The sequence below is a fragment of the Apium graveolens genome, chromosome 11 (assembly GCF_009905375.1).
Source record: "Apium graveolens cultivar Ventura chromosome 11, ASM990537v1, whole genome shotgun sequence".
In the NCBI taxonomy this organism is placed as follows: domain Eukaryota; kingdom Viridiplantae; phylum Streptophyta; class Magnoliopsida; order Apiales; family Apiaceae; genus Apium; species Apium graveolens.
In genome coordinates this window covers 197,440,757-197,451,890 of record NC_133657.1, presented here as the reverse complement: position 1 = coordinate 197,451,890, position 11,134 = coordinate 197,440,757, and the positions used below count along the sequence as shown (strand labels likewise).

General features: G+C 41.9%; 3 protein-coding genes across 3 annotated transcripts; all 3 read left to right on the top strand.

Annotated features, from left to right (window-relative positions):
- The first annotated feature begins 233 nt into the window (after window positions 1-233).
- LOC141696443 (uncharacterized) lies at window positions 234-1,577 on the top strand. The gene has a single exon (XM_074500584.1). It carries the CDS (start codon window positions 234-236, stop codon window positions 1,575-1,577), a length of 1,344 nt encoding a protein of 447 aa, XP_074356685.1.
- A 470-nt stretch (window positions 1,578-2,047) lies between these two features.
- LOC141696442 (uncharacterized) lies at window positions 2,048-2,434 on the top strand. Its single transcript, XM_074500583.1, has one exon. The coding sequence runs from the start codon at window positions 2,048-2,050 to the stop codon at window positions 2,432-2,434; it is 387 nt and encodes a 128-aa protein (XP_074356684.1).
- Window positions 2,435-9,596: 7,162 nt separating this feature from the next.
- On the top strand, window positions 9,597-10,612 carry LOC141696754 (uncharacterized). The gene has a single exon (XM_074500880.1). It carries the CDS (start codon window positions 9,713-9,715, stop codon window positions 10,511-10,513), a length of 801 nt encoding a protein of 266 aa, XP_074356981.1. The 5' UTR covers window positions 9,597-9,712; the 3' UTR covers window positions 10,514-10,612.
- The last annotated feature ends 522 nt before the right edge of the window (window positions 10,613-11,134 follow it).

Here is an 11,134-nt window from a genome sequence, read left to right as displayed (position 1 = left end):
AGGCCGACCCGGCAAAAATAAAAGCTCTGCTAGACATGAAATCTCCCACCAGTGTCAAACAGGTACAGAGTCTAACAGGAAGGATCGCGATCCTAAATCGATTTGTGTCAAAGTCGTCGGATAGGTGCAAAGAATTCTTCAAAGCGATCAAAGGGAGAGGGAAAGATTTTCTGTGGACCCCTGAGTGTGAAGAAGCTTTTCTGAAAATCAAAGAATAACTGGGAAATCCGCCGATGTTGGCCAAGCCAGAAGACGGAGAAACATTAATTCTGTATTTGGCGGTATCAGAATATTCCGTCAGTGCCGTCTTGGTAAAGGAAGAAGCAAGCCACCAGTGGCCTGTATACTATGTAAGCAAAAGGTTGTTGGATGCGGAAACCAGATATACCAACATGGAAAAATTAGTGTACGCTCTTATTCTTGCGGCACGGAAGCTAAGACCGTATTTTCAGGCTCATCGAATAGAAGTTCGCACCGCTTATCCGCTCCGGCATATTTTACATAAACCCGAATCGTCAGAAAGAATGTTAAAATGGGCCATAGAGCTAGGGCAATTCGATTTGGAATATTGTCCACGCACGGCAATCAAAGGACAAGCGCTGGCCGATTTCGTACTTGAGTTTGATGAAGAAATTGATGATAAGGCCATAGTGCCGGCAGAACCAACCTCGCAAGAAAGTCATCAGGACGAAAAGAAGCAGGAACTCCCTCACCCGTGGTGGACATTACATGTTGACGGGGCCGTAAACAACAGCGGATCAGGTGCCTGGATAGTCTTGATCACTCCGGAGGGGCACCGCTTGATGAGTGCTATCCATTTCAAATTTCATGCTACCAACAATGACGCTGAGTATGAAGCCTTGATTAACGGTCTGAAGTTAGCTCTGGAGGTAAGGGCCGTGAATTTAATAGTTCGAAGTGATTCCGAATTAGTTGTCAATCAAGTCAACGGAGGATTCCAAGCACGAGGACCGCAGACAGAGCTATATATGAGATGTGCAAAACGCCTGCTGGGAAAATTTTCAAGTGCCAGACTGGAAAGTGTTCCGCGAGAAGAGAATAGTAATGCGGACGCTTTGGCCAAGATGGGTTCACAGATGGACAGCGTTCAACTTGGACAAATTCCTTTGGGAATCCAGGAAGTTCCAAGTATCCCAGAGGTGGAGGTGTTTCAAACGCAAGAAATCCCACAAGAAAACTGGATGACCCTCATCCATAACTATATTCAGTCAGGGGCTTTACCGGAGGATAAACTACAGGCTCGACGTCTTCGGTACCAAGCTGCAAAGTATGTCGAGTATGACGGGGTACTATACAAGAGAGGATTTAACCAGCCACTGTTGCGTTGTGTGGACAGGGAAGAAGGAAATTATATTCTCAGAGAGGTGCATGAAGGGATTTGTGACAATCACTCGGGAGGTGGTTCCTTGGCATTAAAAGTGCTCAGACAAGGGTACTACTGGCCGACTATGAGGGAAGATGCTTTTAATTTTGTCGGGGCTTGTGATCGCTGCCAACGGTTCGCCAACTATTCTAACGTCCCGACATCCAACATTACCTCATTAACAAGTCCCTGACCTTTTGCCATGTGGGGGATTGATCTCATTGGAGAGTTACCCAAAGCAAATGGGGGTGTGAAATACGCCGTGGTAGCTGTGGACTACTTCACCAAATGGGCAGAAGCCACGCCATTAGCCACGATCACGGCAAAGAATATAAGGGATTTTGTGTTCAACTCCATAGTATGCAGGTTTGGTATTCCTTACAAGCTCATTTCAGACAATGGAAAACAATTTGATAGTAAGGAGTTAAGGAAGCTCTGTGAAGACTTAAAGATTAAAAAAGACTTCGCCGCGGTTTATCATCCGCAGAGTAATGGTCAGACAGAAGCCATAAACAAAATCATAAAACATACCTTGAAGGCAAAGTTAGAAGAAAAGAAAGGGATTGGCCAGAAGAAATGCCTATGGTCCTTTGGTCTTACAACACGACACCTAGGACGACCACAGGTGAAACCCCTTTTTTGCTGACCTATGGGTATAAGGCCATGGTTCCCGTGGAGGTAGGAGCAGGATCTCTACGGAGAGATGCGTTCGTCGAGGAAAATGCAGAAGTTAACCAGAGGCTCCACTTGGATCTGTTAGATGAAGCCCGGGCAAACGCTCAATTAAAGCTTGCTGCGTACCAACAGAGGGTCGCAAGGTATTTCAATAAAAAAGTAAAACCCATACCGTTCAAGGTTGGAGACCTCGTGTTGCGAAAGGTTATGCCTAACACTAAGATAGCTCAGCATGAGGTGCTTGGAGCTAATTGGGAAGGACCGTACAAAGTCAAAGCTATACTCTGGAAAGGGACCTATCGCTTAGAAGATCTGGATGGTAAACTTATTCCTCCAGCATGGAATGCAGAACATTTGCGGAAGTATTATCAGTAGGGTGTGGTTGTGTCCCCCTTATTTCCTTGTGTTAATTCTTATGTAATAGGCTAGTAGCAAATAAATTTCTCCTAGCCTCGGGGGGTAGTACACATGACTGCGAACCTCGGAACTAGCAGAAGGAAGAAATTTTTTTCAAATAATTTCCCCATAGAGCATAGTAGCCATAAGACTGGTGTAATTTACCCACTAGAGTGCGTTATCAATAAAAGAGAAAAGTTACTTCAAAAGTTACTGTATTTGCTTAACATGAAAATTCTCATCTGAAAAATATCAATGGCGCGCCCTATAAAGAGGCGCGCCCTATCTGATAAACTCCTACTTTATGATCATGACATACATAGTAGACAAAGATGAAGGAAATAAACGCACATGGCCAGCAAAATAAGACTAAGGCAAAAGCCCCCCAAACAAAGGCGCGCCTTGGGATTAATAAGTCAATTAAAATAGTGCAAAGGTACTAATGGAAAGGAACAAGTACATATTATCTGCAATATGGCGCCCCCCTATATCTGAACAATACGAAGAAAGAAACACAATGACAAACTTTGAGATCACACAAAAATTTATAAGGGCGCGCCCTATAGTAACATACTCCATGGAAACATATGGTCGCCAAGGGGAAAATCAAAGTGACTTAACAAATTTTTGAGTAAAGATGAAATTAACAACGAGTCATACATGCAAGAATAAAAGAGTAGCAGAAAAAACAAGTCATACAACTTTGCACAACATCAAAAGAGGGCTGGCTCCTCATAAGTATTTGAAATTTAAAACTATAAATGATTAAGGTGCGCCTTGGGACTGGTCTGTTGGAGGAATAGATTGGAGAGGGACAGTTGGATCAACTTCAGGCGCGTCCTTGGAGACTTCCTCTTGAGGCGCGCCCTCCCCTTCTTCTTCTTCTTCCAATCCAAGCTCTACCCTCCTTGCCTTGATTTCAGCAGCATGCTCCTTTTTGAATTCCACCATCTCAGCAACAGTTTCCTCCCCAAACTTCTCAAAGGAGTAGTCAGGATCATTGGCCACAAAGCCCACTCTGTAGAAATGAAAACCATTGGCAGATGCCTCATCAGATATCTCCCTCTTTTCATCAGGCCAGCCTAGTTTCTGTTGCTCCTCAAGATATTCAATCCTCAAGTTGGCTGCACCCAGCTCAACGTGGAGAGATGTAGCCTTTTTGTTGGAAATCTCTAGCTGGGAAGTAAGATTGGCCACCTCATCCTTGAGAAAAGAGATCTCAGAATCCTTAGCTTTAATGTCCTTGGCATGTAGAAAGTCTTTGTCTTTGAGGGTGTTCCTCAAAATGTTGTTATCCCCCTGCAGCCTCTCCAGGCGCGCCCCCTCTTCCAGTAGTTTGTCCACCACTCAAGTAGAGTGGATAAACAATTGGCAAGATGCCTTTATTGAAGCATGAGCTGCATCTCCCAAATCCATGGCTTGCCATTGCTCCACTTCTTCATCAGAAACATGAAGGGAACCCATGGGGCCAAGAGCATTCAAGGCAGCAGAAGAACCGGAAGGCGCGCCCTCTGCCCTTTGCCTCTTAGGCGCGCCCTGTTTCTCTGTAAGATCAATTATGGGCCTTTTTGGAGCAGGTGCTGTTTGAGGAATGGGGACGGAAGTTGGAACAGACACCTGTGCTGCAGGAGCATCCTTCTTTGCCTTGGGCCTAGGCTTGTCACCAGGGCGCGCCCCAAAAGACTTGGGGATTCTTGGAGGAGCCATTTCTGCACAAGACATAAAGACATATTAGTTAGACATGACAGTCAAACATGTTGAATAATGCAACAAATAGAAGCAATTGATAGAGACAACATTGATAAACATGAGTAAAATACTACGCCTAGAGTAACAGGGCGCGCCTTAAAGACGCAAGAAGAATAAATGAACGAAATTTTTTTTATCCAGTATGGCAATGGAAAAGTAAGACGCGCCAATAGTGAAAAGGCGTGCCTTTATATTCTACAGTGAATGAACCTGAAGGATCTTGGTCTTGTAGGGAGCCATCCTCTGTTTCCTCTTCTTCTTCAGCTTCTTCGCTGTCTAAGTCAATAACACGAGAAACATGAGCACCCTTCCTAAATTTTACGTATTTGCACTTCACTCCTACTTGGTCAGAAAGGATCCCTACTCGCATCAGGTTGGATCGAGTGACTAAGGTTTTTAGGTTCCACCTGTCAGAAGCCACTCTAAGGAGGGTTTCAGCTCGTTTTTTGGGCTCGCCTTTAAGGGGTTTTGAAGCTGGTCTGTCTGAAAAAGTATAAGGATGGGAAAAGAAAGAAAAAATGTAAAAATAACACAAGGGAAAAGACAAAAGGGCGCGCCCTTACTCGGTGACTTGTTGAATCTTATCCTTATTCTGGGAACGTCATACAGATAAAAGAAGTTTTCCTTCCAGCCTTTCTCATGGCTAAGCTTGCCAGAGAAAAACCCTTCTTGTTGTGCTGCTTGTCCACCACCAGATAGTAGTACCCATGGTCAGATTTCCTTAGATTGAAAAAATAAGCAACTTCTGCCATTGACGGTTGAGGAAAACCCAAGTCCGTATAGAGAATAAACAGAGCCAGGATAAACTTATAGCTGTTGGGAGAAAGCTGAAGTGGAGCCACATCATACAGTTCTATCACTTCCCTAAGGTAAGGATGTAAGGGCGCGCCTATACCCAAAGATACCAGCTTAGGGCTGGTCACTATTCTGGGAATTTTAAAGTTTTTCCCATAATTAAAGATATGGGGCCACATCATGCTTAAGGGGCGCGCCCATATGCCCTCCATATCATAAAATTCCATAAGCCATCCCAGTTGCTCATCTGAACAAGCTGAGGACAGGCCCACGCAGAAAAGCTTCCCATGCTCCTTCCTAAAACACTTCTTCACAGCTTCAGTGCATGGTTCAAATTCATCCCAGTCAAAGTCCAATTCACTATCAGAAACTTCCCAGTGACGAAAAGGGATTGGAGAAGGTTCAGGGGAAGTGGAAAATTGGAAGGAGTCTTCATCAAAGAAATTTTCTTCATCACGAAGAGGGGACGCACTTGCTTCAGGCGTGCCCTCAGGAACGGGAGACGTAGGCGCGCCCTCTGTGTGTTGGGGAGACAGACTTGGAGATACAGTCCTATAGGATACTTTAGAGGGTCCTGCTCCTACGTTGACACCCCTCTCAATGCCCCTATATCTATCAGCGTTCAAACTCTCGAACCAATCATCATCGTCCAGCTCTGTCCTATCTGGGATTGGAGATCTATCCTTTTGGACCAGCTTCTGCTTGCCTTGCCTACGAAATAATAGAGTATTGTCCGTGGACGAGTTATCTGAGGAATCTGCCATCAAGGTACCCTCTTTAGAATCCTGAAGAAGGCGCGCCACCCGGTTCAGAAATTCAGGAGTGTGGTGGGCGTTCGGAGGTTGAGGATCGAAGTAAGTGTTTGGGGGCGAATAAATCCCCAAATTGGTGAGAAAGTTCTTTAAAGGGTGAAAGGGAGAGGACGCGCCCTCGTCTTCCAGCTGTCAAGAAAACCAAAAGAAATATTGAGGGCGCGCCCTATACGAAAGAATGAGATACAAAAGTGTAAAGAAAATGGGATAGATAGGTGGGGGTGTAAGAGAAGAGTACTTCCTATGATCTATATCAGCTCCCTTCTAAAACAAGCCCTCTCATGAGAAGGCGCGCCATAAAGAAAATCATAGTTTATTCATAAGGATGAGTTTTACTAAAAACAGGCGCGCCTTATTATGGTTGTTTACAAATTATAAGCTAAAGATAAGGCGCGTCCTAAGTTGCTGGCGGATTTTGAAGGCACAGATGGTCATAAGTGATGGTCTTTAAGACATAAGGGTACTAACAATTAGAATTCTCAAAAACTTCAGTCTAGCGATTAAATTCAATAATTTTAGATCTAAGACAGTAAAAATTAGAAATTATATATACATACACAGATACATACACCATTTTATTTATATCTTCAAGAACATTCAAAGAAGTTGAAGAGACAAAGTAGCATGCAATGGGATTTATGCAATGAAATTCAAAAAAGAAAGAAGCTTTACGTACCTTTTCGAATGGAGAAGGGAATGATCGGAAAAAACTGGAGAAAGGGTGGCCGAGAGATAGGATTCCGAGCAGAAGAGTAGTGCTGCCGGTGGTGGAACTTTGAACAGGAGAAGGGGTGAAGTAAGAGAGAAAGTAAAAAGTAAAAATGAAAATGACTGATGGTGACTTGTATTTATAGGTGAAAGGGACAACTGTTAAAACTATCATGTCAGTCACGATTCCCGAAGAATAAGGAAAACCGTTTCAAATTATTTCAAATTTTAAGACGCGCCCTCTTGAAGGCGCGCCTTATAAGGGTGGCATCAATCTAGAATGCATGGAAAATAAGAATATTGAATATATAGAATCCCCCTGCTATTCAGGGCGCGCCCTGTAAAGAGTATTGGAAGATTTGTTTATACAAATTCTAATAAAGGTGAAGAAAAATTCCAATCCCATTTTCAATAGCATATGGAATTTGGGGGTAGTTGTTATGCCCAAAAATTGGTATAAACAATATTTAGATTAAGATTAATAAAATGAGCAGAATTAAAAGAGAAGCGCCTGAAATCTAGGAAAAAAATGAAATTGACTTTCCATAAATAGAAGGCGCGCTCAAAAATGGCGTCCCGATTGACTGAAACTGAATTGACAGTTGTGATTATCCCGTATTAAAGGCGCGCCCTCAAACAGGTGGAGGAGGCGCGCCCAGTTATCGAGAAGGAGGAGAGAAATTTCTTAATTGAAACCTGTAGTGTAGTGAGCCTTAGGGCGCGCCTTGGACAAGGAAGGCTCCGTGGACGGATTGTTTGGACATGATTGCTTTGATAGACTTGCTCGTTGGCTTGGACAGAATTGGAGCGAGCCCTAAAGATGGATAGTTTTTGGCGCGCCCTATGATGTAGAATGATTTAAGAAGAGACCAAGGGCTGGTGACACAGGGCGGCGCCAACATGCAGAGATGTCAGGGCGCGCCCTCAACTTCTACTTGACATGTTAATGCAACTTTTATGTGCTGCTTGGATGGGTTCTCTGGAAGACTCAAGGAAGATGGAGAATGTTATTACTAACCTATTTGATGCAGGTACTCTATTGAAGAACTCCTTCCTGTAGCATATCTACAGGAAAGGCGGTGTCCGTGGTCAGAGACCTCCAGGGGTATGCCTGGACTGAAGGCCTCCTCCTGTAGTCAATGGGTGTCCTCATTGGGGATGTGGGGTGAAATCTGGTGTGTGCTTTGGGAGCTCTGTCTCTGTAGTCAACGGGTGTCCTCGTTGGGAGACTTTGGAGTATCCTGCACTTTGCACCCAAAAGCTTGGGATCACTTGTCCTGCAATCTGGTAGGGGCTCCTTATCGGGGGACAAGGATGCGTCCAACATTTGGGGTGAATCACGGCTATACCTGCGTCCACGGACTAGAGAAACAGCTGGTAGCGGAGGGTTATCCTTGGCCAGGGAGATGCCTCATCCGTGAAGTCTCGAAGCCGTGAACGAGTCTTGGACCTTTGTGGTTGGGCCTCATCGGCGGACATTCCTAAAGCTAGTAGAAGACGGTTTCCAGTGGGCTTCCCATTGGGCTTCCCATTGGGCCTCGGGATAAGAAATCTAAGCCCATTAGGCTTATTGTTCCCCAAGAATTACGTGGGCTTGATCCCCTATAAATAGGGGTACGTAGGCACATTGTAAGGGGTGAGAAGCGAGAGCGCAAAGGAGCCACCACTAACCCTAAGCAATCTCAGCCCTCAATAATCAACACCACCAAAACACTGTTCATCTTTTCCGACGAATACTGTTCATCGGATCCACCGACTACTGTTCACGTTTCCGACAAAGAACCGTCATCACAGATCTTGTTTCCGGCTACTAACCTCAAGTTTTGTTGTTCCCAAATTCCTCCGTCAACGCTAACAAACAAAAATTATAAAATGCTTGAAACAAAATCCTGAGCTCATGATTGTATCCGCATGATTTTCCCACAAAAAAATAAAAAAAAATTCAGGTAATCTTCAATATTAGAATGAAAATACATAATAATCAAGTCTGAAATACACAATACAGTGAAATAATTTTTTTCCTGAAATGCACAATAATAAAATTCAAAAAATAACATGCCCCTCCAAGTCTAAGTCAGGGACATATGTTGTCCCTCCAAACTGCCCTATGAGGCATGATCAGGAGGGCATTGAAGCTGATTATATAGAAAAAAACAGCATTAAACTTCCAGGTTTTGTACTAAGAAACGATGGTTGAATATAAAATGGTCCATAAAGGGCCATGGTCCATGCATGCTCAAATCGTAGTCCGAGTTAAATGAAGTCCACCTACAAAATCTTTATTCCATTCTCTCTATTTCTGGGTCCAGCTGAAGTGAACATGGGAATAAAGTGTGTTGTTTTTTAAAGAAAAACAATCAAAGTCTGGGGTTCTAGTATTATTTAAACTTTTATCTTTAAAAAGTTAAAGATTTAAACCAAAAATGAAAGTATAAATTCCATCAAAGAGCAGGGTAAGGTCAGCATTTTGTGCCAACTTGAAGCTTCGAAAGATGAGAAGCCCCATGTTTAATTTTTAAAACCCGTGGGTAGTACTAGTACCAGACTCCAAGTGGATGATCTTTAGTCCCCATCTATTTATTCAGAACCTTTTCAATTTATTCTTTTTTTTAAATAAATATTAATGTCCTCAACAAATTAGAAGCCTTGATTTTTTTTCTACATACATTGTTTTTTTTTGAGTAATTGCTCATTGCCTCATTGGCACTGTCCTCGTTCTAATTTACCAAATATTACTTTGAACACAAAATTTGCATATTTATAATAAATATTTATGAGTCCGTAAAATCATCTTATTTGTCATGAAAAATTAGTTTCCTAATTAAATTTATCTCATCTCGCATTCACACTAAGTTATTATTTTCTGGCTAAAATGATTTTTTTGCATATAAATAAATTTACGTATTATATATGAGTAAGAACGTAACAAAACCATATATCATTCCGACACGCCGCCTATGCAGGTGACAGCAAAACAAAAAACAAATGTACCAAAAAACAAACGTCTCATTGTATTATTGTAAACTGTTGGCCAAACAATCAAAAACCGTGTGAACTCCCCATTGTTTTCTAACAAAAAACAGCGTGCCACAATCAAATCCCCATATGTATTTATCTATTTCCTCCCCATCTCCCTCACCAAACAGAAATCAAATCAAAATATTCACAAAATCTCAAGCAAAAAATTACAAAAATGTGTAGAGGTTTTCAACAATCCGAGTCGGAGAGATTTTTAAAAATGAAAGCATTTAATCTAAGCTTCTCTCTTGCTCATAAATCTGGTGAAACAACATTTCCTGATTCTTTAACTCTTCATTATCTTCCTCGTATTAATGGCACACATCTCGAGGTTAATCATTCCAGGATCAAACCTGATGTCCCAGCTTTTCTAACTCTTCACAGGGTGGTCACAAGCCCCCCAGGTGAAGTTTGTTTTGGTACTAGAGAGATAGTGAAGGCCAGCCAAGGCGCAAGATTCGAGGTTTTTTTCGGGGATGTTAGGGTTTTGAAAGGGTTTTTTAGAAAAGACTGGGATGGCACGTGGAAGATGGAGTGTAGTTGTGGACTTGAGTGTAGTTCTGCTGGGAGAATATTACAGGAGATTGTGAAGAAAGCTGAGGTGACTGTGGTGGCAGAAGGTGGTGTTTCCATGACTGAGACTGTCGAGATTGTTGCGAAAAGACGGCGGAGAAGGTTGTTGAAGGGAGGATCGTTGGAGGAGATACCAGAAGAGACTGAGTACTGTTATGACTTTGCTGCTGATGATGAGTCTTGTTCTTCTGGTTGTTCTTGTTGTGAGGAGTTGGGGGAATCTGAATCGGAATCTGAATCGGAATCAGAATGTTTTGAAGTTGAGGTGGCGGCGGAGGAGGTGGAAGGTGAAGGGAGTTGGGCGGTGGATGTAGGGATATGGGTTATGTGTTTAGGGGTAGGGTTATTGGTTTCCAGGGCTTCTTCCAAGAGGCTTCTTAGAAGAACTGCTGCATTTTTATAAGCTAATAAATTTGTTATTAGATACAATAATACCGATGTAAAGAACATATTTTTGCTTGATTCCATGATCAGTGATTTAAAGTTTAGTTTATTTCTGTGATACGTAGACTAATTTAACTTGATTAGACTTATTCCGACTAATATAATATATATAGTCTAAAATTTAAGTCGCTTTTTAATCTACACGAACTGTCATACGACATTGGTTCATAAGACGGGATCTATTAAACGTAATAGTATTTTCAACCGATTAATTTGCAGTTAAAATTATATTGTCGGTTGAAAAAAAAAGAAATATATAGATCAACTGCAAGTCTCTACTTAATTGGTTATAGATGTAATTGTGACCCATCACATCGATTTGTTTTATTTGATATTCCGTTCAAATCACGTGTCATTTTCTAGAATTTTTTTATACATACAATTATAATATTCTTAATTATTTTCTTAGTTGTAATATTGTACAATATCTAACATATATATATCAAATACTAGTTGATTATTTATTAATGTGTATTATTTTCGTACAAGATACTATCAAATTACACAACATTTCTAATATAGCTCATTAAGCAATATATATATATTTTGTTTGTGTTGTATAATTTATAGTCACTGTACG

Coding starts and splice junctions, on each gene's coding strand:
- LOC141696443 (XM_074500584.1), top strand. CDS start 234: ATGTTGGCCAAGCCAGAAGACGGAGAAACATTAATTCTGTATTTGGCG.
- LOC141696442 (XM_074500583.1), top strand. CDS start 2,048: ATGGTTCCCGTGGAGGTAGGAGCAGGATCTCTACGGAGAGATGCGTTC.
- LOC141696754 (XM_074500880.1), top strand. CDS start 9,713: ATGTGTAGAGGTTTTCAACAATCCGAGTCGGAGAGATTTTTAAAAATG.